This window comes from Bos indicus, chromosome 7 (genome assembly GCF_029378745.1).
Source record: "Bos indicus isolate NIAB-ARS_2022 breed Sahiwal x Tharparkar chromosome 7, NIAB-ARS_B.indTharparkar_mat_pri_1.0, whole genome shotgun sequence".
Lineage (NCBI taxonomy): Eukaryota > Metazoa > Chordata > Mammalia > Artiodactyla > Bovidae > Bos > Bos indicus.
Window position 1 is genome coordinate 51048955 of NC_091766.1, and position 27640 is coordinate 51076594.

At 41.4% G+C, this 27640-nt stretch overlaps 1 protein-coding gene and 1 long non-coding RNA gene across 5 annotated transcripts in view; both read left to right on the forward strand.

The window, feature by feature from the left end:
- Positions 1-6724: 6724 nt before the first annotated feature.
- Positions 6725-27640, forward strand: part of CYSTM1 (cysteine rich transmembrane module containing 1) — a 70717-nt gene continuing 49801 nt past the window's right edge. For 2 of the 4 annotated variants that reach the window (XR_011567708.1, XR_011567709.1), the window contains exon 1: positions 6725-6907. Coding sequence is in view for 2 of the 4 variants with exons in the window: in XM_070793690.1 (XP_070649791.1) it covers positions 7368-7423 (56 nt within the window). In the remaining 2 variants the exon portion in view is untranslated. Of the gene's footprint in view, positions 6908-7064; positions 7424-27640 lie in introns of those variants that run through there. The other 2 variants (XM_070793690.1, XM_070793689.1) reach the window with 1 other exon arrangement.
- LOC139184177 (uncharacterized) lies at positions 7478-12337 on the forward strand. The gene is made up of 2 exons (XR_011567711.1): positions 7478-8766; positions 9873-12337. It is a non-coding gene; the product is annotated as an uncharacterized lncRNA (long non-coding RNA).

A 27640-nucleotide genomic window follows, 5' to 3' on the forward strand; every position in this document is an offset into this window, starting at 1 on the left:
TTCCAATGAACATTCAGGACTGATCTCCTTTAGGAGGGACTGGTTGGATCTCCTTGCAGTCCAAGGGACTCTCAAGAGTCTTCTCCACCATGGCGGATTCATGTTGATGTATGGCAAAACCAATACAATATTGTAAAGTAATTAGCCTCCAATTAAAATAAATAAATTTAGATTTTAATAAAAAGAGCCTTCTCCAACACCGCAGTTCAAAAGCATCTTTTCCGGTAGGAGCACTGACTAGGTGCCAAGCTCCATGTCTAGGTTTCATACACATCATCTTAGTTAATCTTCAAAATAACACTCTAGATACACTGTGGATAGGGATAGGGTGGGAAAAAAATCTATAAAGTAGATAACAATGTAATCCATATTTTTTTTCCAAATGAGGACACTAACACAGAAAGAGGCTAAATAACTTTCTCAAGGACATGTGGCCAATAAGTGATAAGAGTTCGAATGCAACCCTGTCACCCTGGCTCCAGACCCTGTGTTGCTACCAGAAGATTCTGCTGTTTCAAAAGCTCCTCTTACAGTCTTCCCTGTCCCTACCTTGTTTCTCACAACTCTCTAGTTTCCACAGCCGACCTAGGCTGGGCTTATGCCTGGGCCCACCATTCCCTAATGGTATGGCCTTTGCTTATTTGTTCAAATCTTTCATTCATTCATTTATTCACTCAGCAAATATTTACTAAGCCCCTGTCCCAGGTGTTCATGTCATCTGGATGACATGACCAAGAAAGCTCTTTTCTCTCACCACTTCTCCAAATCTTGCCTTTCCGGCTGTGTTCCAGACCCTGTCTTTCATACATCCCACCTTCCAATGCAGCCAGCATGGTGTCCCTCTTTGTGAATACTAAGGGCAGAGAAGGGCATGACATAGTTTAGCCTTCAGTTTCACAGGGTCTTTGTGGAGCTCTCATACTGTCCCACTGTCCTGTCTGGAGGACCAAGTCAGAGAACTCACCCCTTTCATATCCATCACGGTGTAGTGTGTATATTAGGCATCCAAGAGACATTCCTTCATCCAGTTGGTAAGTGAACAAATGGGGCCAATGAAAATAGAGTGATTTTTAAAAAATATTTATGTATTTGGATACATCAGGTCTTAGTTGCAGCATGCAGGATCTTCATTGCGCCATCTGTTACCTTTTGTTACGGGGCATAGACTCTCTCTAGTTGTGGTGAGTGGGCTCCCATGGGCTCAGTAGTTGTGGCACGGGCTAAGTTGCCCTGTGGCATATGGGCTCTTAGTTCCCTGACCAAGGATTGAATCTGCATCCTGCTCATTGCAAGGCAGATTCTTAACCACAGGACCACCAGGGAAGTCCCCCAAATACAATGAGTTTGAAAATGGCCTCCTGAAAACCTGAATCTGTGTCTTTCCTTTGACTTAGAATTCACCTCGAGTTAATGACAGTCTCATGAAGTAGGTATTAAACCCATTTTACAGATAAGACTGAGGGTCAAGGAAGGTGGATAACTTGTCTGATTTTACAAAATGGATAAATCACAGAGCATATGTTCCCTACCCCTGCATTATGCTGCCTCCACAATCCTTGGATGGTTTTCCTGAGTTCACAAATGTTGAAAATCCTTTGCCATTTCTGTGGCTAATCCATTCACAAAACTTTGCGTTGTCAGGACCTTCAGTTCAGTTTAGTTCAGTTCAGTCGTTCAGTCGTGTCCGACTCTTTGCGACCCCACGAATAGCAGCATGCCAGGCCTCCCTGTCCATCACCAACTCCCGGAGTTCACTCAGACTCACGTCCATCGAGTCAGTGATGCCATCCAGCCATCTCATCCTCTGTTGTCCCCTTCTCCTCCTGCCCCCAATCCCTCCTAGCATCAGAGTCTTTTCCAATAAGTCAACTTTTCTCATGCGGTGGCCAAAGTACTGGAGTTTCAGGACCTTTCACACAGGCATTTTTCTTTATTTTCAGGAAAGAAAATTTTAAGAAACTCCAATAACTTCTACATCTGGCTGACTATTCACTTCTGGGATTGGAGGTCAAATCCTAGAAATGGCCATGCTCCTTTGCCATGTCTCAGTTCTGGATTGCTGCCAAGTAACATTCCTTGAATTTGTATTCATGATAGCGCTCCTTCCTCAAGGGAGTGGTGGGAATGAGGGTGGGGAACATTCTATTTTTCCTTTGATGGTTATGCCCCATCACATCCAAGTTCAGTTCAGTTCAGTCGCTCAGTTGTGTCCAACTCTTTTCGACCCCATGAATCGCAGCACGCCAGGCCTCCCTGTCCATCACCATCTCCCGGAGTTCACTCAAACTCACATCCATCGAGTCGGTGATGCCATCCAGCCACCATCTCATCCTCTGTCGTCCCCTTCTCCTACTGCCCCCAATCCCTCCCAGCATCAAAGTCTTTTCCAATGAGTCAACTCTTCACATGAGGTGGCCAAAGTACTGGAGTTTCAGCTTTAGCATCACCCAGGGCTGATCTCCTTTAGAATGGACTGGTTGGATCTCCTTGCAGTCCAAGGGACTCTCAAGAGTCTTCTCCAACTCCACAATTCAAAAGCATCAATTCTTCAGCACTCAGCTTTCTTTATAGTCCAAGTCTCACATCCATACATGACTACTGGAAAAACCATAGCTTTGGCTAGACGGACCTTTGTGGGCAAAGTAATGTCTCTGCTTTTTAATATGCTGTCTAGATTGGTCATAGCTTGTCTTCCAAGGAGCAAGCGTATTTTAATTTCATGGATGCAGTCACCATCTACAGTGATTTTGGAGCCCCCCAAAATAGTCTGTCACTCTTTCCACTGTTTCCCCATCTATTTGCCATGTGATGATGGGACCAGATGCCATGATCTTAGTTTTCTGAATGTTGAGTTTTAAGCCAACTTTTTCACTCTCCTCTTTCACTTACATCAAGAGGCTTCTTCACTTTCTGCCATAAGGGTGGTGTCATCTGCATATCTGAGGTTACAATCTTGATTCCAGCTTGTTTTTCATCCAGTCCAGCATTTCTCATGATGTACTCTGCATATAAGTTAAAGAAGTAGGGTGACAATATACAGCTTTGACGTATTCCTTTCCCAATTTGGAACCAGTCTGTTGCTCCATGTCCAGTTCTAACTGTTGCTTCTTGACCTGCATACAGATTTCTCAGGAGGCAGGTCAGGTGGTCTGGTATTCCCATTTCTTGAAGAATATTCCACGGTTTGTGGTGATTCACACAGTCAAAGGCTTTGGCGTAGTCAATAAAGCAGAAGTAGATGTTTTTCTGGAACTCTCTTGCTTTTTCAATGATCCAGTGAATGTTGGCAATTTGATCTCTGGTTCCTCTGCCTTTTCTAAATCCAGCTTGAACATCTGGAAGTTCTTGGTTCATGTATTGTTGAAGCCTATCTTGGAAAATTTTGGGCATTACTTTGCTAGCATATGAGATGACTGAAATTGTGCAATAGCTTGAGCATTCTTTAGCATTGCCTTTCTTTGGGATTGGAATGAAAACTGACCTTTTCTAGTCCTTTGGCCACTGCTGAGTTTTCCAAATTTGCTGGCATATTGAGTGTAGCACTTTCACAGAATCATCTTTTAGGATTTGAAACAGCTCAACTGGAATTCCATCACCTCCACTAGCTTTGTTCGTAGTGATGCTTCCTAAGGTCTACTTGCCTTCTCATTCCAGGATGTCTGGCTTTAGGTGAGTGATCACACCATTGTGATTATCTGGGTCATGAAGATCTTTTTTTAATAGTTCTTCTGTGTATTCTTGCCACCTCTCCTTAATGTCTTCTGCTTCTGTTAGGTCCATACCATTTCTGTCCTTTATTGTGCCCATCTTTGCATAAAATGTTCCCTTGGTATCTCTAATTTCTTGAAGAGATCTCATCTTTCCCATTCTGTTGTTTTCCTCTATTTCTTTGCATTGATCGCCGAGGAAGGCTTTCTTATCTCTCCTTGCTAGTCTTTGGAACTCTGCATTCAGATGCTTATATCTTTCCTTTTCTCCTTTGCCTTTTGCTTCTCTTCTATTCACAGCTATTGTAAGGCCTCTCAGACAACCATTTTTCCTTTTTGCATTTCTTTTTCTTGGGGACAGTCTTAATCATTGCCTCCTGTACAATGTTACGAACCTCTGTCCATAGTTCTTCAGGCACTCTGTCTATCAGATCTAATCCCTTGAATCTATTTGTCACTTCCATTGTATAATCGTAAGGGATTTGATTTAGGTCATACCTGAATGGTCTAGTGGTTTTCCCTACTTTCTTCAATTTAAGTCTGAATTTGGCAGTAGGAGTTTATGACCCAAGCCACAGTCAGCTCCCAGTCTTGTTTTTGCTGACTGTATGGAGATGACAAGAGTGAACATCAACATTTTAGGAATCTGTGAACCAAAATGGACTGGAATGGGTAAACTTAACTTAGATGACCATTATATCTACTACTGTGGGCAAGAATCCCTTAGAAGAAATGGAATAGCCATTATAGTCAACAAGAGTCAAGTACAACAAATGCAGTACTTGGATGCAATCTCAAAAATGACAAAATGATCTCTGTTTGTTTCCAAGGCAAACCATTCAATATCACAGTAATCCAAGTCTATGCCCTGACCAGTAATGCTGAAGAAGCTGAAGTTGAACGGTTCTATGAAAACCTACAAGACCTTCTAGAACTAACACCCAAAAAAGATGTCCTTTTCATTATAGGGGACTGGAACGCAAAAGTAGGAAGTCAAGAAATACCTGGAGTAACAGGCAAATTTGGCTTTGGAGTACAGAATGAAGCAAGGCAAAGGCTAACAGAGCTTTGCCAAGAGAACGCACTGCTCATGGCAAACACCCTCTTCCAACAACACAAGAGAAGACTCTACTCATGGACATCACCAGATGGTCAATACCGGAATCAGATTGATTATATTCTTTGCAGCCAAAGATGGAGAAGCTCTATACAGTCAGCAAAAACAAGACCAGGAGCTGACTGTGGCTCAGATCATGAACTGCTTATTGCCATTATCCCAAACAACTCAGTAAAATGGGAGTGGCCAAGGACCTTACTGAAAACACCATTCTTCTCCCACAGCATGGCCCTGTATGTCCAGCTGCCCTCTCTTCCAAGGCAGTTAACCCTGCCCCCACTCTCATCTCACCTTGCTCTGCCCACATTACAGCCTCAGAAGCTCTGAGCTTTCCCATAGGGCCTCCATCAGGTTCTTCTCACTGCTCCTCCTTCCTTGCAGTCCTCATTTTTGTAATCTCCCTTTCCTTAATGCTGTTAGCACACCCTTCCTTTCAGTAGTCCCTCCTCAAACCACTGTTCCTTCTTCCTCTAGATCCCCTCTCCATTCTCTCCACTCCCAGACTTCTCCCCTCTACTGCATCCCTCAAACCTCATTCCAGCGCAGCTTTTCCCCCACGCATCCCTAACCTGCATTTAGAGCTCCTCTCCTCAGCCCAACCAGCCACCCCAGGTCTGGCTACCCCTGCTCTGCTCCCACCATCTTCCTGCCTCCTAATCTCTGCTCTTTGAGACCTGGGCTCATGTTTTAAATCTCTTTCCTTTTAGTACAACTCTGTCTGGAGCCATGATTCTTCTCTTTCACAGCTGTCTTTCCCCCACCCCATTTATATGCTAGTTTCTTTTTTAAATGTATAAAAATAAACAAGTGTCACTTGAAACAAAACTATTAAGTAAACAGTACAGGTGGTACTTGGATATGAGATGCACCACTCATAAACTTTTAATCTTCAAGGATCGTGCCTTAAGTACCCATTGCCAGTCAAAGATGCTCACTAGAAGTTATTTATAAAGTAACTTTTTGGTTTAAAATCCCATACTCTAAGAGGGAAGGACAACATATATGAAACTTCCATAGTGGTGCAGCGTGTAGGAGAGTAAAACTTAAATGGAACTCAGAAAGAAGTAAAGGGATAGAATAAGCAGTGGCTCTCAAACCAGGACCTCCACAGGATCTTACATTTTCATTTTGAAACTGACGGTCTATGTCTAGTGACTGGAAAGTCACAGAGATGTAGGCATACCATCATAGTGAGCTAGGGGAGGAAACTGAAGGGAAAATCAATTTCTAAACTGAAAACAAATCGGACTTCAACTAGGACTTTCAGAGTTGTGCTAAGCTTTGCTCTGGGTGTTTCAGTGCTTTCTCTTTCTGTTGGCAGAGGAGGAGGGCTGCAGGACTGGAGGACTGGGCTGGCCTACAGCCTGTTCTTCATCCTGAGTGAATGAAGTCTTACTATTATATTCTCCAGCAAAGGCTGCACTACTTGTTGTGAGGCTTATGGGTAAAGTTGCCAGAGAGCAATCCAGTTACCAAACTCAGCCCCAGTCCTCTCATGTACAGTTTTCGAAGCAAACCCTCAAACCTAGTTGGATCTAGAAGAAGACGCGGAGAGAAGCGGCCCACAAGCGAAGCCTGCAGCATGCCTTGCACTGAATCCCTTATGGGTTCGGTGAGGACACAGGCCCTGAGGCCAGGCACTTGCCCTGACGGTGAGGGGATAACGTCTGGAGTCTCGGAGCACTGATCCAGCCTGAGGTGACTGCCTTTTGGAGCCTCGGGTATCCATGCCCACTTATCCATGCCTACTTTAAGGCCAGAGCAGGGAAGCCGGAGCCGGACGGCCGGACCCGGACCTCGAGTTACCGTAAACCGCTCGGGAGCTCTCTGGGTGGCGCCTCCGGGCCTCGCTGCTCCGGGCGGGGCTCGCGCTGTGACGCCGCCCCCCGCCTCGCCCCGCCCCGCGCGTGTTGCCAGGGTGATCAGGTGACTCCGCGCTCGCGGCGCTCGGGGAGGCCGTGACGTCAGGCGAGCCTAGTCACCTCTCTTGCTCCTTGGCAGGTGCGGCGCCACTTGTGCGGTGTCGTCAGGTTCCAGCGGGTCCCGGCCGAACCAGTGCTCAGCGGATTCGTAGAGAGGAGAGGTGAGGCCCGCGGTGGACCCGGGCCCAGCCAAGCTGGGACCAAGGAGGGGGTTAGGCGCGGGCAGCGCCCTTCCGGGCTTTTGCGCACCCCCGAGCTCCCCAGAGGGCGCCGGGAAAGCGACGGGCTCCCGGGCGCTATGGGCGGACTCGAGCCGGGAAGCGAGCAGAGCTGGGGGAGAGGCCGGGAGCCGGCGGAGCTGTTGGAGCCGGCCTGATACACACCCCAGCGCTTAGCGGCTGCTCCTCCGGGTCCAGTCGCAGCGCCGCTGGCTGAGGCTGGGAAGATCCCGCACTGCCCGCCGGGGCCTCTGGGCCGAGGACTTAGGGGCTCCGCGTAGCGAGGAGTCGGCTGACTGAGAGCTAGGCTTGCCACACCCGGTCTCGAGGGACGTCTGCGGGAGGCGTCCGCGTCTCTTCGCCTTGAGCTGCGATTTCTAGAGTGCTGCGGGCGACCCACTCCATGCGCAGAACCGAGCCTGCTGGGGACGCGAGGCCCGGCGGGAGCTGGGACCAGAGGTGTTCAGAAAAGATGTTTCAGTCCTGTTGAATGCGGTTGATAGAAATGTGAATAGACCTGTTGGGGGGAGTGAAATCTGAGCGGAGCCCCAAGGGATGGGGCTAATCTCCGGCAGCTGTGGGGGTTGGAAGAGTAGGGGGAGGGAACGGGGACCTCTGGGAAAGAGACCTTGAGCTGGAAGTAAAGGAAAGACTTACTGGATTGAGTGCTAGGGAGGTTTTGGGGTCGGAGGAGAAGTTTGGAAAGTTAGGTTAGGGCCCATTTGAAAAAACTCTTTTGAGTGCTTAGCTGAGGGTTTGTGGGTGGAGCCCATTGAAGCGTCGGCTGGATTGCGGTAGGGGGAACACTGGTATGGGGAGACTGAGGAGGCTGTTGTGACAGCCTGGAAAAGAGATGACAACGCCTAGAACTCTAATCTGTTGGGATTCTGGAAACCTTGCTTCGGAAATGTTTGTAGGAGACAGGGATGGGGGCGTAGGCAGCCAGGTGCCAATTATCCTAGATTTTTAAATAATTCCTTCTTCTGAGGGAAAAGAAGCACCCAGCTGCCTTCTCTTATCTCATTTGATCCGATCAGTTATGACTGTTTACGGGATTTGCCTTCCTCCATATGCATTGAGGTTGTATTGTCCACAGCACTTAACCCTTTAGAGGTTTCAGAGTGTTCTACAACACCTCTTATACCTTGCTGCTGCCAAGTCGCTTCAGTCGTGTCCGACTCTGTGCGACCCCATAGACGGCAGCCCACCAGGCTCCCCCGTCCCTGGGATTCTCCAAACAAGAACACTGGAGTGGGTTGCCATTGCCTTCTCCTAGGTGAAACCCAAAGTCCAAGTGAATGATAGGAGATTTAATGGCACAGAAGTTCTTGAAGGATAATCAGTGTCCAAAACATGAATATGGGGGCACTGGGGAAGCTGAAAGGAGTTCCATGCTCTTTGTTAATTGTAGAACAGATTCCCCCCTTCCTACCTACTACTTTCAGTGTGTGGGCTTTCCAGGTAACGCTGCATAAGTGTTAATTGGCCATTTTTGTCTTAAATTCTTAAGAAGTGAGAAGAAGATATTTTGATTATTGAAGAGGAATGATTGATGTACAATTTTTTCCAACTCTGAAATTTACTGATCCTGTGGGGGGGGAAAAATTAAAAAAACAAAAAACAAAACAGCTGTCCCTTTTATATTGAATCTTCCACAAACTTCTCTTTTCTGGAGGAAGTGAAATAGCTGAAACTTCTCACCAACTTGTTTTGTATTTGCTTGACTCCAGAAAACAGAATTGAACCTCCAGGGATCCTGTACAGTAAAAGCCAGTTGAGGGAATTGCTGAGAACTTGGCAAGGTTTGTGTATAAATGGAGAAACCAGCACAGCACCCAAGGGAGGACAAATCCAGAGTGGTGGTATCTGGGCAAAGCGAACTTCCAGTCAGATCAGCAACATCATTCTCTGTAAATGACATCTTAAGACAGGCCATTTGAGCATTGAGCAATGTGTGTTTACAACATATTTCTACTAAGCCGGAGAGCTTTTCCCCTTGTGTGCTTATTCATTGGTAGGGTTTGTTAGTGTTTTTTATTGGGCTCTCCAGGAGCCCCATAATTTTAAGAATCACTGGAGATTAGATTTCTGGGCCACATTTTTAAAAAATTGTTATCAATTTTCTAAATCTCTTTGGAAACATTTGAAACGGCCAGTTAATCATGCTTTCTTTGTAAACGGTCCCCCCACCCTCCAAACACGATAACTAATAGGGATAGAGTAGGATAATCCCCTGGAGTAGGAAATGGCAACTCACTTCAGTATTCCTGCCTGGAAAATTCCATGGACAGAGGAGCCTGGTGACCTGCAATCCATGGGATCGAAAAGAGTCGGACTGAGCGCACACGCAAGCAAGCACAAGGATAAGCAAACAGTTAGCTTAGAAACCCGGTTAGGGAATTGTAGATAGAGAGGGAACTTCAGGGGGCTTTGGGAGACTACAGTAAGATTAATGATCACTCAAGAAAATAATGGGAAGATTCTGAGACCATGTGCGCTTGCTTGACTCACAAAGCAAAACAAGTCACTTAGCATCAAAGCCAGATTGGTTGGCTTAACAATAAAATCAAATCTAACCTGCTTAGCAACAAAACCATGCAACAGAAGCACAAGACATGCCCCCAGACAATAAAGCAGTGGTGGCATGAGACCTACCTCCTACTCAGTGAGCTCAGTGAGTTAATGACCCCTAAAACATACTCTTTGACCCCTAAGACATGTTCATTGCACAGTGCCCCCCAAGCAATAAAACAATAGTAGAGAATAAGGCCCACAACCTACCCAGTGGCGTCATCAAGTTAATGACCCTCAGGATGTGCTATGTGCACACAAAAACAGTCATTTATGGGAAGGTGACTTTTCAAAATGAAAGACCCACATTGTACTGAGACCTGAATAACTTTTCCAGAGTGCTGTGACAGTCCTGGCCCGATCCAATAGGGACAAGAAAACTTGCCTGCTCTACCTGGGGAAAGAACTGATCATGGAAGTGTGACACTACTCAAGAAAGACAAAGATCTTCTCCCCTACCCCTCTCTTTTTCTGATTATAAAAATGTAACCCACTGAGTACTCAGGGCAGTGCAACACTTGCCTGCCTGCTTGTAAACCTTACAAGCATCTTGTTCTAGTAAATCTCATCTGTCACTTTGCCTCTCTCTGGTTGTTTTGTTGAAGAACAGAAATAACCTCCCTTAAGGGAAACTGGGCCCAGGTGAGAGAGAGGCAGGGCTGGGGTATGAGCCAGACCCCCATGGAACCTTCTAGGCCTATGCCTTTGTCACCCAACAGCAGTCCCTCCTTTCCTGGCTGGAAACATTCCTCACCCTTGAAATGGGGTAATGGGCAGCGCTCTCTTCACAGAGATTCTGAAGGAGTATTCATAGGACGCTTATATGAAATTTGAGCTCCTCCAAAGCAAATATTTTGCTTTGTTGGATGAATGGTATTTTTTTGAGATACCGTGAAATAAAAAAAAGAGGTGAACATTCTGAATTTTTATAAAAGCTTCATTGAGCACCCTGAGGTTTTTTTGTTTTTGTTTCCTGGTATATTTGGGTTTGGTCACCAGTAAACCAATAGTGTGATCTGGAGGCCTAAGGGTAAGTTCATGTTTGTATTTCATATGTAAATAAGTTCAGACTGTTTTACATTTTATCCAGCTGGTTTAGAGTGTCTGGAGTAAACCAGTAACCTAGCAGCCTCTTGGGCTTTTGACCCAGCATCCTTTCAACCCAGGAGTTAGTTATTAAGCTCTTCAGAGACTGAAGTGAGCAATAATGCTCACTAAATTGAATGAGGAGTGAAATAGTCACCTTTTAAAATTCCCCTCTCCTACTATGTCACTCTGCCAGTCCTTGGTCAGGTAGGGATTCAGGTGCTTGCTGAAGCATCCAGGGACCCTACAGAACTACAAAATCCATCTCTTAGACTTGTGGCATAGTTATCACATGAGGGAAGTTGCTGACAGGAGAGGCTTCCTGTTTTTCTCATGCTGAATTGAAAGCTGTATTTTAGGCCTCCAACCTCCTCACACTTAACCAAGGCTACTAATTGACTTGGCTGTAAAATGGGAGTCAGTAATTAAAACCCAGCAGTTTAGAAGCAAGGGGAGTGGGCATGAGTTGACCCTCCAAGCTCTGACCAAAAAGTTCACACCATCTTGGATACTGTATATAAAGGGCTCTTCAAAAGGAAGTGAACTGAGAATGACTTCTTTTGTAGTTTTTCAGAGGCACATGTGGAATATTACTGCAGAATCCACTGCAATATGGGAGACCTGGGTTCAATCCCTGGGTTGGGGAGATCTCCTGGAGAAGGGAACGGCTAACTACTCCAGTATTCTGGCCTGGAGAATTCCATGGACTGTGTAGCCCTTGGGGTTGTAAAGAGTCGGACACGACTGAGCGACTTTCACTGGGTTGTGTGGAATATTAGTACTTTTTTTAAGCCTCAGAATCAGAGCTGGGAAACTGAATGGGCCCTCCCTTCTAAAGCAAGGGAGATAAATGCTTTGAATCCAGTCTCTGTGGGCAGGCAGCAAGTCTTTTATGTCTTTGCCAAAAACAAGAGATAGTGTCTATTTTTCTGAACCTTTCGATTATAGTGTCGACTTAAAAAATATTCACAACTTAAAGTTGAGTGTTATTTGGTGGGAATTTTGAGGACTTTTAAGCCCAGAAAACAGCTTCTGAAGTAATCCTGAGAAAATTGCTCCAAGGAGATGAGAAGGGGAGCCAGGTTATATAGAAATTTTGCAACAAAAGGCAGGTAGTCTGAACATCAAAAGGTTATTATTATTTAAAGAAAACCAGATAACCCAAGTTAAGGAATATATCTATTTTCTGTATGTGGAAGATGTGAGAGGCTGAGCTAACTGAAATCATTCCTTTGATATACACCTCAGCTATCAGGCCAGTATCCTGTGAATGAATATCCTCAGTTCATCAGGGCTTACTCTCACCGTAGGAAGAGTCTGAGGGAGGCTGGATGGCAGGCATTCTCCTTCCTGAGTTCCCTTGGGGCTGCCTGGCTCAGGCTCACGATTGAGGGCTGCAATTGAATTGCTAATGATGGTGATATCCCTGTTTACTAATCGGGCAGGCAACACTCCATTTCTCAATAGGCCTCCCTCATTTTATTGTACTTGGCTCCATTGTGCTTTGCATATACTGCGATTATTAGGGATTGAAGGTTTGTGGCAACCCTATGTCTGTCGATGACATTTTTCAACAGCAGTTGTTCACTTTGTGTGTCTGTGTCACATTTTGGTAATTCTCACAATACTTCAAACCTCCACCAGCAAAGAGATTACAATTTACTGAAGGCTTGGATGTTTGTTAGCATTTTTCAGCAATAAAATATTTTTAAATTAGGTGCGTTCAGTTCAGTCGCTCGGCTGTGTCCGATTCTTTGCGACCCCATGGACTTGCAGCACGCCAAGCTTCCCTGTCCATCACCAACTCCCAGAACTTTCTCAAACTCATGTCCAATGAGTCGAAGATGCCATCCCACCATCTCATCCTCTGTCATCCCCTTCTCCTGCTTTCAGTCTTTACCAGCATCAGAGGTTGTACATTAAGGTGTGTACAGTGTTTTTTTTAGACGTAATACTTTTGCACCCTCAGACTATCGTATAGTGAATATATAACCTTTATCTGCACTGGGAAGCCAAAAAACTTGTGTTAGTTGCTTTATTGTGATATTCAGTTTATTGTGATGATGCAAGTAAATGATATAAGGGAGTCTTGGTAATCATGGTGAGAAGAGGGTTTGATTTACCTGAATTTACTCATTAGAGAGTAATGCCTTATTCACGGATGCCTCTTATCACTTCTCTGATTTGTGCTAAAGAGTTATTAGTGTCAAGAGAGTTGGCTCAGAAAATAGTGTAGATCACGACTGAAAACTATCTGACCTCATGGCCAGTGTTCACAAAAAGGTAGGGGTTGGGGGCTGTTGAGCTGCAAAGTTCTTTGGGACGAAGAAGACCTGGGAAGTGGTGCCTGGCTTCTGGCCTCAGTACTTCGCCCGTCAGCTTTCAGTGTTGGGACCTTGGGTAGGATCATGTGGGTACAAGACATGTGAAGAGGGGGACTTCTGTAGGAATGTGCCTAGCTCATGAGCCCTTATCTTTAAGCTTGTTTTTACTGCTTTCCTGCTGCCTGCCAGCTTCCCATAGACCCCAGACCCAGTGTCCCTCCTTCCCCCCCACCCCCCAGCCTTTCTTCTGCAACACCCTCATTAAGATTGTTTCTTCAGTCTCTGATGCAGTTTCTGCATCCTTCTGGTTCTGCTGACTTTGTGGAGCTAAACCTTGGCAAATCTTGATACGTGATGGTGGCAGTAGAAACACCAGTGATGGCTGTTGTTGCTATTTAGTTGCTCAGTCATGTCCAACTCTTTTGCAACCCCATGGACTGTAGCCTGCCAGGCTCCTCTGTCCATGGGATTTTCCAGGCAAGAATACTGGAGTGAGTTGCCATTTTCTATTCCAGGGGATCTTCCCAACCCAGGGATTGAACCCACGTGCACTGTGGATTCTTTACCACTGAGCCACCTGGGAAGGCCCCAGTGAGGGCTAGTTGCATGCAAAGTCAAAGGGCTTGGAGGTGGATGCTTTACCTGTTTCTCACAGTTTATTTGTATTCCACCTGCATGATTTTTGTCTTATCTCTTTGCTGTCAGTACTGTTAACATTTTTTTCTTTAAAATGTGCCATTTATAAAAAAAACCCTCCAGAAGTTATTTCAGGGGAAAACTATGATTGGCTTAAATTGGAAACAGCTATCACCTGACACAAATAGAAGGCAAATCTTAAAAAGCATAACTGTTACAATTGTCCACATTCCCCACACCTGCCATGTATCCCACTTGGAAAAATACTGCCTTCATCCAAAGATATGACTCACTGTGAGTTTTTTCGGGCGGCAGTAGACAGGTGATAGGGATGGTTTGAGGGTAGCCAGGTTTCAGAGAGGGCCCCTTGAACCCCACCTCTTGACACTCCTAGTGGCTCTGTGATACCAGGAAGACAGTAGAGTGAAGGGTCTAGGAACTAAAAAGAAATGCATGCAGTCAGTTGAAACCACTGCTGTTTTGATAGGAGGTTTGCCAGAAGGAGGTCTGGGTGGTGTTGAACCTGTATATTATATCATCAATAGATTCTAGGCCCTCTGCCAAGGATGTGACTTTATTGGTGCTGTGTTCTATTGCTCTTTCTGTGCAAGTGTGTGCTTGGAAAACTCAAAATTTTGCTCAGGGTGGATGCAGTTTGTGTTTTTTGTTTTGGTTTCAAGTAATCACCACCCCATACTCCTTTGATCTCCTTGGCTTCCATATATTAACATACAGTTGCTCTTGGTGGGTGTAACTAATGACAGAACTCTGAAGTTAGCATCTAGCCTCTGTTTTGTGTAACCTTTTTGTCTGTAATGCCTATTTTAAAAATTCTAAGAAAATGAAGAAAAGAAAGCAGGAAGAAATGAACTGCCCTGGGTTGTCTGGTCCTTGGGGTGACCACATGGCAGGTGTGACTGGTACTTGCTGGTGCGCAGTGAAATCCACTCTTGTCCTTTGAAGCCGCCCTGCGGTGCTGACTGAGCTGTGGCTCCTGCAGAGGGTCAGGAGAGCTTGCTTTAATGATGAAGCAAAGCCAGGGCCGGTCTGGTAGACAGCAGGAACCAGGAGTGCTCAGTTACATTACCAGCACATGAAGCTGTAGGGGCCTCTTTCTAAGCTATCAAGATTTCAGCTTTCCCACAAAGCCTAGTCTAATGCTCTGGGAGGGGGCAGGCAGAGCCCGTCTTTCAGGGGCTGTGCTGGTGGGGGACCTGGCCTGGGAAGTGGCCTCGTCAGCTTGTAGGAGGGACGGACCTGTGCCTTTCTAGTGTGTCCTCTCAAGTTGGCAGGGGGCAGAGTTCCTCCCTTTTTTCTCTCTCCCTGCTCTAACCTGTCCTTTCATCTCCTCAACTCACTTTCTCTATTAACAGCTTTCTTCCCTTTTACTTTTCCTTCTGTTCACTGCTGCTTTCGCTTCTGCCCTCCCTCTTGCTGAACTCATTTTCTCTCCATTGTCACTTTGAGGACTGGCTGTTTGAAGTTGCAGAGTGACAATGCCATCTTGTACATCCAAGTGACTAGATGTAATTCAGAGATCCCAGGCTTTCTTTCTGAGGAGGAGCCAGTCTTCACTTCCCCATGGCTTTCAGATAGCTACATTAGTGGGGTACTGACCAGAGTCCCTGAACTTATGGTCGGATGAAGCTGGACATTGGAGTTCCAAAGGAGGTATTGAGAGGTGGGGGAATTACTGGCATTTGGGGAGCTGTCTGTCAGACAAGGGGCTGAGTGAGGTCCACCTTTGAGGATTCCTTCCAGAAGCTGAAGACAGTAGTCTGCCCTGCATTCAGGTGTCCTGTGGTTTCTGCAGAGAACCATCCAAGATTAATAAAGGCTGGAGAAGGAGCCCTTGGTGAGGTTTGCCTAGAATCTATGGGTCTGTTCACAGCTGTAGATCCTGCCCTGAAGCTGGAACAAAACATATTCTCAGTAGTAGTTGGATGGTTGTTGGAAGCATCTAGAAGCATGGCTTTCCAGCTCAATAAGTTAAGAAATAGGTTGTGTGCCTGTTCAGTCGTGTCCGACTCTTCACGACCTTATGAGCTATAGCCTGCCAGGTCCCTCTGTCCATGGAACTGTCCAGACAAGGATCCTGGAGTGGGTACATTCCCTCCTCCAGGGGATTTTTCCCATCCAGGGATTGAACCTGAGTCTCCTATGTCTCCTGTATTGACAGGTGGATTCTTTTCTACTGCACCACCTGGGTTCTCCTAAAAGCTATGAAATAGACTTTACCTAAAGATAATTTCCATTTTTTAGCATGTATAGTCACCTCTCAGTAGTTCCAGGACCCTCTCACCAAAATTATGTGGATGTTCAAATCTCTTAGATAAAATGACATAGTATTTGCATATAACCTATGCATATCCTCTGAATACTTTAAATTATCTCTGGATTACTTGTAATACCTAACACATTGTAAATGCTTTATAAATGATTGCCATTCAAGCTTTCCTTTCTGGAACTCTCTGGGATTTTTTTTTTTCTGAATATTTTTAATTTGCTGTTGGTTGAATCCAAGGTTGTGAAACCTGCATATACAGAGGGCCAACTGTGTAGAAAAGTGTGTATGACAAAAAAGTACAGTTTAATGAATAATTATATTCACTAATATAACTGTAACCTATTCAGGTCTAGAAATAGAACTTTATTTTTAAGCCCAAATGAGATAGTAAGAATGCTTTGTATTGTAATTTGCTTTTTTCACTGTGTTGGCACTTTTCCATTATCAGTGCATATAATTCTACCTCATTCTTCTTAAGGGTCAAATAGAAATTCTGTGGTTTGGAAATTCCATTGCTTATTTAACTGTCCCCATATTGGTGGACCTTTAGGATGTTAACTATCATTTATGTATGTGTATGTATTTTATATATAATATATGTTATATAGTTATTATAAGCAAATGTTATAATAAATATTTGTGTTTGTGGTGGCAAAGAATCAGCCTGCCAATGCAGGAGATTCAGGTTCTATCCCTGGGTGGAGAAGATCCCCTGGAGAAGGAAATGGCAACCCACTCCAGTATTCTTGCCTGGGAAATATCATGCACAGAGGAAGAGTTGGACATGACTTAGTGACTAAACAACAAACAAATATATATGTATTTGTATGTATTTTATATATAATATGTTATATAGTTGTAAACAAATGCTATAGTAAGTATTTGTGTTTGTGGTATAAAATTGTGTAAGTGGTGTGTTTTTTTTTGGCATACTGGCACTAGTCTATAACCTGTAGGATAAATCCTAAAGGAGGAATTTCTCGTTCATAGAATAGACTTCTTTTTATTATTTGAAAGTTTCACTTAAAAATGAGTCTTTATTGAAGAATTTATAAGGAAAAAGAACGAACTCTCAGTAAAAAGAAAGGGTGTTTCCTCCAAACATTAGAGAGGAATGGGATTCTGATGCGTGGATGGTTCAGCATACACTATTTTAGTTGTTGGTAGATATTTTCAGAGAGCGATTTTTGTTGTTTTTGCATTTGCATTTCTCTTTTTAAATTTTATTGAGGTATAGTTGATTTACAATGCTGTGTCAATTTCTGCTGTACAGTAGAGTGACTCAGTCATACATGTATATTCTATCCATATTCTTTTCCCTCATAACTTGTCACAGGATATTGAATATAGTTCCCTGTGCTATTCAGTAGGACCTTGTTGTTATCCGTCGCATACATAAAAGTTTGCCTGTGCTAATCCCAGACTTCAGTCCTTTCCTCCCCTACTCCCTCTCCCCAGTGGCAACCACAAGTCAGTTCTCTGTATCTGCGAGTCTGTTTATGTTCCGCAGATATGTTGACTTGTGTTGTCTTCTGTATTCCACATGTAAGTGATAGCATATGGTATTTGTCTTTCTCTTTCTGATTTGCTTCACTTAGTATGGTAATCTCTAGGTCCATCCATGTTATTTCATTCTTTTTGATGGTTGAGTAATTCAGGAAGCTTTTTTTTTTTGAGGGCTGTTTAGTAAAGGTTATATATCTTATTCCTTAGAGAGTGACAGGCCTAGGATCCAGCCAGAGATTCTGTATAGAAAGCTTTATGCAGTGAGATTTTAGCAGATGATATGTTTTCTGTGTTGAGGGGAACTTCTCTGGATTCTCACAGTCTCCAAGGCTGCAAGTTTATTGTTGGAGGGAGATGAGATTGGCTATAGCCATGTTTTCAAATAATATTGAACTATTGTGGATTATTAACGTGTGTATGACTTTTCAGACTTCATTGTTCTTCATCTAATATATCAGGACAAATGGAGAATGCTTATATCTTTGTGTTAGTTTAATTTTGGAGATAGTGGCTTAAAGCAATTACCTGAGTGGCTTTAGCAAGCCATGTTACTAAACAATTCGTAGATTTTTTTAGTTTCATGTGTAACTCAGTTATATAAGCAATAAATAGTTTTTATAGCCTTTGTAAGAAGGGGAAACAAGACAGTCTGTGAAATTCTTCATTACTCTAGGACAGGGCCTCCGGGGGTGGATGATCCACTATTATTTTTTTGCCTCCCTTGTTCATTTTGAGGCCCTTGTTCAGTGAAAAGCCCATTTCTGAGCTCTGTGTCATTGTGCATTCCACTGAGAGGCTACTATGCTAAAGCCACAAGCCAAAATGCTGATACAAAAGGCATGCCCTGGTTTATTCATTCATTGATTATGTGAGGACAGCTCCAGGCCCGGTTAACTCTCTGGCAAACGAAAGATCATGAATGAAGTAGGGATGGTTAATAATATTTGGGAGATTGATACCAGAATCAGTATTTAGACAGTAATGAATAAAACAGCAGGTTGTCTCCTTCCCGCCTGTTCCCCAAAGAAAAACAACTTAGGAAGTGGTAACATAGCCAAATGTGTTACCCATTGCGAGGAAGTCATAAAAACAAAGATCTTGTCTATGTCACAGTATCAACTGTCAGAGTCTCCTGGTGTTGCTCTGTTATTGTGAATGTCACTGCCACCTTTTAGAAGGGAATCCTGGGAATTCCCTGGTGGTCCAGTGGTTAATACTCTGTGCTTTCACTGAGGAGGCCACAGGTTCAATCCCTGGTCCAGGAACTAAGATCCCATAAGCCATGCAGCATGGCCAAAAAAAAAAAAAATTCAGTAGAAGTGAACCCTTGCTGTTGCTGTTCCCCAGGGCCCCAGTGTGAAGCTTGCATGTCAGGAGTAGGTTCTTCCTAGATGAAGGCCTGTGGCTGTGGAATGCCTGTTCTCGTGGCTTTGGGGTTTGGATTTGATGCCGTTGCTTCTTTTCTTGGCCCACAGCAGACTCACAGTATGTGGCCCACTTCCTCTGTTGGCAGGGTCATTCTCTACTTGTACATGAGTTTCAGTAAACTTGAGTAACTCTTTGCAATAACTGCCCTCTGAACCAGGCAAAGCATCTGGTCTGTTTAGCCAAACCACCCACACCATACTCTTGAAATTTGGTGAACTTCCAGATTTTTCCATCTGATGCAGTAACCAACAAATGGAAAAGATAATTTTATTTTTATTATCAGAGGTACTGAAGAGGAAGAGCAAGCCAGCTAGAGTTAGTTCTTCCTCTGATATCTTCATTACTGGGCCTGTCAGGTAGTAAGTACTTAATGTTGAATAAACAAATGATCAGGTTTGCCAATAGTTTTCTGTCAGGCAAACAAAATTGCATGAATCCTACTAAAAGATATAAAGAATAACTAGAAAAAGTTATAAAAATAATAGAAAAAGAAGCTGCAATGATCCTGAAAGTTTACTCTTAGCAAGGTTGTTTTTGAGTGTTGTCTCTGACAAGAGTGTGAGGTTTGAGTAATCTGAATTCCTCTTTCTGCCTAATTCTCGGTGTGATCGTTGCTTCTTCTTAAAAGCCTTCTCTGACTCCCCTGACCTGTTGTCTCTGCTTTTTTTAGAATGGCCAGATGACTGTGAATAGAATAAACAAACATGTCAACACCAAAATTAACGAAAACTATAAACCTGAGATGGTAGAGCAGCACAGAACTAGTAATTCTAAAGCTTTTTTTTTTTTTTTTAGCACAGTCATACCCAAAATTATGGGTATGAGAATAAAAAAAAAAACCTGAGCGACCTAGAATACAAAATAATCTATTCACAAAGATCCTATTAAAAGGCCAGCTAATTAGGGAGTTCAAAAAAAGACACAGAGGAGGTCTTTAGAATAAGATCAGCTTTCATGTTTTCAAACTTTGCAGTTTTGTAAAATCCCAAAAAGGATATGTAAAGGGAGAGGGATAAGCATAACTTCTGGCTTTGAATATAAGAATAGTTCCAAGGTGGGGAAAGTCTGTATGTAACCTAGAGAAATTTTTTTTTAACCCCAAGTTTGTCACTTAGCCAGATGACTTCTCAGTTTGAAGCAGAAGAAAACATGTAAACAGCTTAAGGAACTGTGGTGTCTTGTGAAGAAAAGAATCATGGGACTTGCCTGGCTGTTCAATGGTTAAGACTCTGAGCTTATACTGCAGGCGGCACAGATTTGATCCTTGGTTGGGAACTAAGATCCTGTATGCCTCGTGGTATAACCAAAAAAAAAAAAATCACAATTACAAAAATCACTGTAAAAAGCAGTGATGAGCAGATATAAAGTAGTTTATCCATAAAGGAGAATTTTTAGTAATAGGAAGGGAAATTAGTACTAGAAGGAGACAGAAGGTTTACAGAGAGGCATTCTAGCTATTAAAAAAAAAAAAATAGGTGGGTAGCATGAAAACACCAAAAAGCACTAAGAAAACAATTTTTTTCTGACTGTGGAATTTTTAAAAATACAGAATAAATAACAATTGCCTGTAATTCTAGCACCCAGGGAAAACCACTATAAATGTTTGTTTTTTTTTTCCCATCTAGCCAAATTTTATTTGTCTACTGTTACTGTACATTTAAAGCATGAAAATCTTAATGTACAACTCCAGGAGTATTCATGTAATCATGACTCAGCTTAAGATGGGGAACATCTCCATTATCCCAGAAGTCACCTCCAGTGCCTCTTCCAGTCAATATCCGTAGATTCATTTTGGCTGTTCTTGAACGTCGTATAAATGGAATCTTAACAATACGAAGTCCAGGTTCTTTCATTGATCATTATCTGTTTGACTCATCCATGTTGCTGCAGATAGTAATCATTCTTTCTTTATTGGTGGGCAGTTTCTATTTGATAGACTATACTGTAATCTTTCTGTTGTGCTGTTGATGAACACTTGGATAGTTTCCAGTTTGGGGCTATAATAAATCAAGCTGCTTTGACCTTTTTTTTTTTTTTTGTCCGGATCACACAGCATATGGGATCTTTAGTTCCCTGACCAGAGATAGCGCCCACACCCCCTGTACTGGAGGTGCAGAATCTTAACCCCTGGACCACCAGGGAAGTCACTGACGATTCTTGCATATATCTTTGGTGTGCTTATGCACTCATTTTATTTCAGTGTATTCCTAAGAGAAGAGTTGCTAGGTCATAAGGTAAATACTGCCTGAGTCATGAATATATTATAAACTTTGTTCTAAAGGTATGATTGCTTTAGCTTTTATATAAAAATCCATGGTGTAGTATGAATTATTCATGGTTTATAAGGATGGAGATCATTTTTTTTTCTCCCATAAGAATAATTGGCACTATTTATTGAAAAGACTAATTTTTACTTTCTGAGTTGCAGTGGTACCTTTCTATTAAATTAGGTGACTACTATGTGGGTCTCTTGTAGGGATTCTTGATTCTGTAACATTGATCCATTTATTAATATTTATTTTAAAGAAAATTAGGATCATGCTATTGCATTTTTCTTACACTTAATATTATATCATGCTTTGAAAGCAAATTAAAAATAAGTGCAAAGAAACTATTATATAGATATACCATAATTTATTGTTTTGGTTTTTTTGGACATTTGGGTTTTCTTTCTTTTTTCTTTTTTGTTTTGCTCTTTTATGTTGCAGGCTTTCCGCAAATGTCTTGATAATCCTTGTTCATTCATTTATTTATGAGGCAATAAAAAGTCGATTAGAAGTTCTCTGTTCATGGGTTTTATATGGAATGACTGGGTGAGTCATTTCTTTGGACTCTCGAGTATCATTATCAATATATTTTTCCCCTTGGGGCTGCTCAGTTTTTCCAGAGGAACATTCTCCACCCTACTGCCTGCAAGGTCAGTGCCAAGATACCAGGTATCTTGTCATTTAAAAACTAACAACTTTGAAAAACTGTTCTTTCCTTCATCTCTACTTTACTGAGGTCTTTGATTGTTATCTCCATGGACCACTTTCTGAAAGAATGGTTTCTACTCTTCTCATTTTATGGTTGAATGACTGAAAATCCTGTGACTTCAAGCATGTCTTGAGTGGGATCATCAGATACTATTCAATGCAGTCTTTTAAAAAAGTTTTTATTTTATATTGGGTTATAGTTGATTTATAATGTTGTGTTAGTTTCAGGTATATAGCAAAGTGATTCAGTTATTCATATTCAGGTATCTGTTCTTTTTCAGATTCTTTTCCCATTTAGATTGAGTAGAGTTCCCTGTGCTATATAATAGGCCCTTGTTAGTTATCTGTTTTAAATATAGTGTGTATATGTCAATCCCAAACTCATGTTTCCCCTTCAGTTACCATAAATTTGTTCTCTAAGTCTGTTTCTGTTTTATAAATAAGTTCATTTGTATCATCTTTTTTTAAGATTCTGCATATAAGCATTATCATATGATATTTGTCTTTGTCTGTCTGTCTTACTTCACTTAGTTATGATCATCTCCAGGTCCATCCATGTTGCTGCAAATGACATTATTGTTTTTATGGCTGAGCAATATTCCATTGTACGTATGTACCACATCTTCTTTATCTTTTCATCTGTTGATGGACATTTAGGTTGCTTTCATGTCTTGGCTATTGTAAACAGTGCTGCGGTAAACATATGGGTGCATGAATTAAGACATGGGATTGCAAAAGAATCAGACGTGGTTTATAACTAAACAACAAATCCTTGCAAACCATGGTTTTCTCCAGATATGTGCCCAGGAGTGGAATTGCTGGATCATATAGTAGCTCTGTTTTTAGTTTTTTAAGGAACCTTTGTACTGTTCTCCTTAGTGGCCGCACCAGTGTACATTCCCACCAACAGTGTGGGGAGGGCTTCCCTTTTCTTCACACCCTCTCCAGTATCTGTTGTTCATAGACTTTTGGATGATGACCGTGCTGACTGATGTGAGGTGATAGATAATTAGCAATGTTGAGCATCTTTTCACGTGCCTATTGGCCATCTGTATGTCTTCTTTGGAGAAATGTCTATTTAGGTCTTCTGCCTGTTTTTTGATTAGGTTGTTTCTTTGATGTTAGGGTACATGAGTTGTTTGTATATTTTGGAGATTAATCCCTGTTGGTCACATCATTGGCAAATATTTTCTCCCATTCTGTGGGTTGTCTTTTCACTTTGTTTATAGTTTGCTGTGCAAAAGCTTTTGAGTTTAATTAGGTCCTATTTGTTTATTTTTGTTTTTATTTCCATTACTTTCAGAGTCAAATGAAAAAGACATTGCTCTGTTTTATGTCATAGAGCATTCTCTATGTTTTCCTCTAAGTTTTATAGTATCTGGTCTTATATTTAGGTATTTTAATCTATTTTGAGTTTATTTCTGTGTATGGTGTTTAAAAAAATTTATTTCATTCTTTTACATGTAGCTGTCCAGTTTTCTCAGCACCACTTATTGAAGAGACTCTGTTTCCTCCATTGTATATTTTTGTTTCGTTTGTCATAGATTAATTGACCATAGTAGCTTGGATTTATTTCTGGGCTTTCTATCCTGTTCCATTGGTCTATATTTCTGTTTTTGTGCCAGTACCATATTGTTTTTATGACTCTAGCTTTGTAGTATAGTCTGAAGTCAGGGAACCTAACTCCTTCAACTCCATTTTTCTTTCTGAAAATTGCTTTGACTATTCAGGGTCTTTTGTGTCTCCATAAAAATTTTTAAATGTTTTGTTCTAGTTATGTGAAAAATACCACTGGTAATTTAATAGGGATTGCATTGAATCTGTAGATTGCCTTGAGTATTATAGTCATTTTGACAATACTGATTCTTCCAGTCCAAGAACATGGTATTTCTTTCCATCTGTTTGTGTCATCTTTGATTTCTTTCATCAGTGTCTTACAGTTTTCAGAGTACAGGTCTTTTGTCTCCTTAGGCAGGTTTATTACTAGGTATTTCATTCTTTTTGATGCAATGGGAAATGGGATTGTTTCTTTAATTCTCTTTCATTGTTAGTGTAGAGAAATGCAACAGATTGCTGTGTGTTAATTTTGTATTCTACAATGTTACCAAGTTCCTTGATGAACTCTAGTAGTTACCCAGTAGCCTCTTTAGGATTTTTTATGTATAGTATCATGTCATCTGTAAAGAGTGAAAGTTTTACTTCTTCTGCAGTTTGAATTCCTTTTATTTCTTTTTCTCCTCTGATTGCCATGGCTAGGACTTCCAACACTATGTTGAGTAACAGTGGCAAGAGTGGACATCCTTTTCTTGTTCCTGATCTTAGAGAAAATGCTTTCAGATTTTCACCATTGAGTGTGATGATAGCTGTGGGTTTGTCATATATGGCCTTTATTATGTTGAGGTAAGCTCCCTCTATGCCCACTTTCTGGAGAGTTTTATCATAAATGGATGTTGAATTTTGTCATAAAGTTGTTCTGCATCTATTGAGATGATCGTATTTATTCTTCAGTTTCTTGATGGTGTATCACCTTGATTGGTTTGTGTATATTAAAGAGTCTTTGCATCCCTGGGATAAATTCCACTTGATTATGATGTATGAGCCCTTTAATATATTGTTGACTTTGATTTGCTAGTATTTTGTTGAGTATTTTTGCATTTATGTTCATCAGTGATACTGGCCTCTAATTTTCTATTTTTGTAGCATCTTTGTCAGGTTTTAGTAGCAGGGTGATGGTGGCCTCATAGAATGAATTAAGGAGTGTTCCTTTCTCTGAAATTTTTTGGGAATAGTTTCATAAGGATAGATGTACAATTTTCTCTAAATGTTTGATAGAATTTGCCTGTGAAGCCATCTGGTCCTGGACTTTTCTTTGTTGGGAGTTTTAAATCATAGTTTCAGTACTTATGATTGATCTTTTCATATTTTCTATTTCTTCTTGGTTCAGTTCTGCAAGGTTGTACCTTTCTAAGAATTTGTCCATTTCTTCTACGTTGTCCATTTTATTGGCATATAGTTGTTTGTAGCAGTCTCTTATGATCGTTTGTATGTTTGTGATGTCAGTGTAATATCTTTTTCATTTCTATTTCATTGATTTGAGCACTCTCCCTTTTTTCATGATGAATCTGACTAAAGGTTTATCAATTTTATCTTTTCAGAGAACCAGCTTTTAATTTCATTGATTGTTTCTGGGTTTGTGTGTGTATGTGTGTGTCTATTTCATTTATTTCTGCTCTAATCTTTAGGATTTATTTCCTTTTATTAACTTTGGGTTTTGTTTGTTCTTTCTTTAGTTGTTTTAGATGTCAGGTTAGGTTGTTAGATATTTTTCTTGTTTCCTGAGGTAAGATTATATTGCTTTAAACCTCTCTCTACTTCTAGTTTTGTTGCATCCCATAGGTTTTAGGTTGTTGTGTTTTCACTGTTGTTTGTCTACAGGTTTTTTTTTTTTTTTAATTTCCTCCTTGATTTCATTGGTGATCCATTGGTTGTTTAGTAACAGTGTTTAGCCTCCACGTGTCTGTGTTTTTTACAGTTTTTTCCCTATAATTGATTTCTAATCTCATAGCATTGTGGTTGGATAAGATGTTTGCTATTATTTTAATTTTCTTAAATTTACGAGACTTGCTTTGTGGCCCAGCATGTGATCATTCTTGGAGTATGTTCCATGTGCACTTGAAAAGAATGTGTATTCATCTGATTTGGGGATGGAATGTTCTGTAAATATCAGTTAAGTCTTTGTAGTCTAATGTGTCATTTAAGACCTGTGTTTCCTTTTAAATTTTCTGTCTTTATGATCTGTCCTTTGATGAAAGTGGGGTCTTAAAGTCCCTCACTATTGTTGTGTTACTGACATTTCCTCGTTTTATGGTTGTTAGTATTTATCTTAAATATTGAGATGCTCCTATGTTGGGTGCATAGATATATTTACAATTGTTATATCTTGTTCTTAAATTGATCCCTTGATCATTATGTAGTGTCCTTCCTTGTCTCTTGTAACAGTCTTTATTTTAAAGTCTATTTTGTCTGCTATGAGTATTGACACTCCAGGTTTCTTTTGATTTCCATTTGCATGGAGATTTCTGTTCCCTCACTTTTAGTCTGTATGCATCCCTAGATCTGAATTGGGTCTCTTGTAGAGAGAGAAAAATAGGTCTTGTCTTTTTTAAGACAGGCAGTTTCTGTCTTCTGTTGGAACATTTAATCCGTTTATATTTAAGGTAATTATTGGTATGTATCTTATTGCCATTTTGTTAATTGTTTTGGATTTGTTTTTGTAAGTCTTTTTTCCTCTTTTGTTCTTGTCTCTTCTGATTTGATAACTAACTTTAGTGTTGTTTTGGATTGCTTTTCTTTGTGTGTGGGTTGGTTTTTCTTTTTTTTTCATCTATTGTGGATTTTTGGTTTGTGGTTTCCATGAAGTTTTGATACAGTGGTCTATATATAAACAAAACTGTTTTAAGTTGCTGGTCTTTTAATTTCAAATGCATTTTCAATATCCTGCATTGTGCTTTCCTCTTCTTATGATTGCAGGTTTTGATATCATATTTGTATGTGGATGATTTCCTACCTTTACTATATGTTTGCTTTGCTGGTGAGCTTTTCCATTCATAATTTTCCTGTTTCTAGTTTGGCCTTTTCTTTTCCACCTAGAGAAGCTCCTTTAGCATTTGTTGGAAAGTTGGTCTGCTCGTGCTGAATTCTCTTAGCTCTTGCTTGTCTGTAAAGCTTTTGATTTCTCCATCAAATTTGAATGAGAGTCCAGCTGGGTGGAGTTCTTGGTTGTGGGTTCTTCCCTTTCATCACTTTAAATATAATGTGTCACTCCCTTCTGGCCTGCAGAATTTCTGCTGAAAAATCAGCTGATAACCTTAGGGGAATTCTTATATATGGTTTCTATTTTTGGTTTTGTTTCTCCACTGTGCAGCTTATGGGATTTGAGTTCTACCAGGGTTCTTGAACTCGGGATATGGCAGTGAAAGTGCCATATCCTAACCACTGGACCAACAGAGAACTTCCCCCTTGTGTTATTTGTTGCTTTTCCCTTGTTGCTTTTAACAACTTAATGACTGGAGACATATTAATATATCTGTTATCCAAGCATTATTGACTGGAAGCATTTCAGTATTCACTTACATAAGAAATTGCCAGCCACAGGCATTAGTTTCTGCAGAAATCTCCCAGTCAATAATGTATTAATATTTTCTGTCAGTTTGATTTCTATGCCTCTCAGCACACTCTTCCTTGGGTTTATTCTGCCTGGGACTCTCTATGCTTCCTGGACTTGGGTATGACTATTTGCTTTCCCACGATAGGGTAGTTTTCAGCTATTATCTCTTCAGATATTTTTTTCAGGTCCTTTCTTTTTTCCTTCTGGGACCCCTATAGTGCAAGTTGTGTGTTTAGTGTTGTCCCAGAGGTCTCTGAGACCATCCTTTTTTTTTTTTTTCCCATTATTTTTTCTTCATTTGGTTCCATGGCAATAATTTACACTGTTCTGTCTTCCAGCTCACTTACCAATCCTTCTGCCTCATTTATTCTGCTATTGATTTTTTTCTAGCGTATTTTTCATTTCAGTTATTGTTCATCTCTGTTTATTCTTTAGATTTTCTACCTCTTTGTTAAACAGTTCTTGTATCTTCTTGATCTTTGCCTCCATTCTTTCTCTGAGACCTTGGATCATATTTACTGTCATTACTCTGAATTCTTTTTCAGATGGATTCAATGCAGTCTTAATTGATCCTGGCTGCTGCTTGATTTGAACGGTCTTTTTTGGAGCTGTGCTGCTGCTGCTGCTGCTAAGTTGCTTCAGTTGTGTCTGACTCTGTGCGACCCCATAGACAGCAGCCCACCAGGCTCCCCCGTC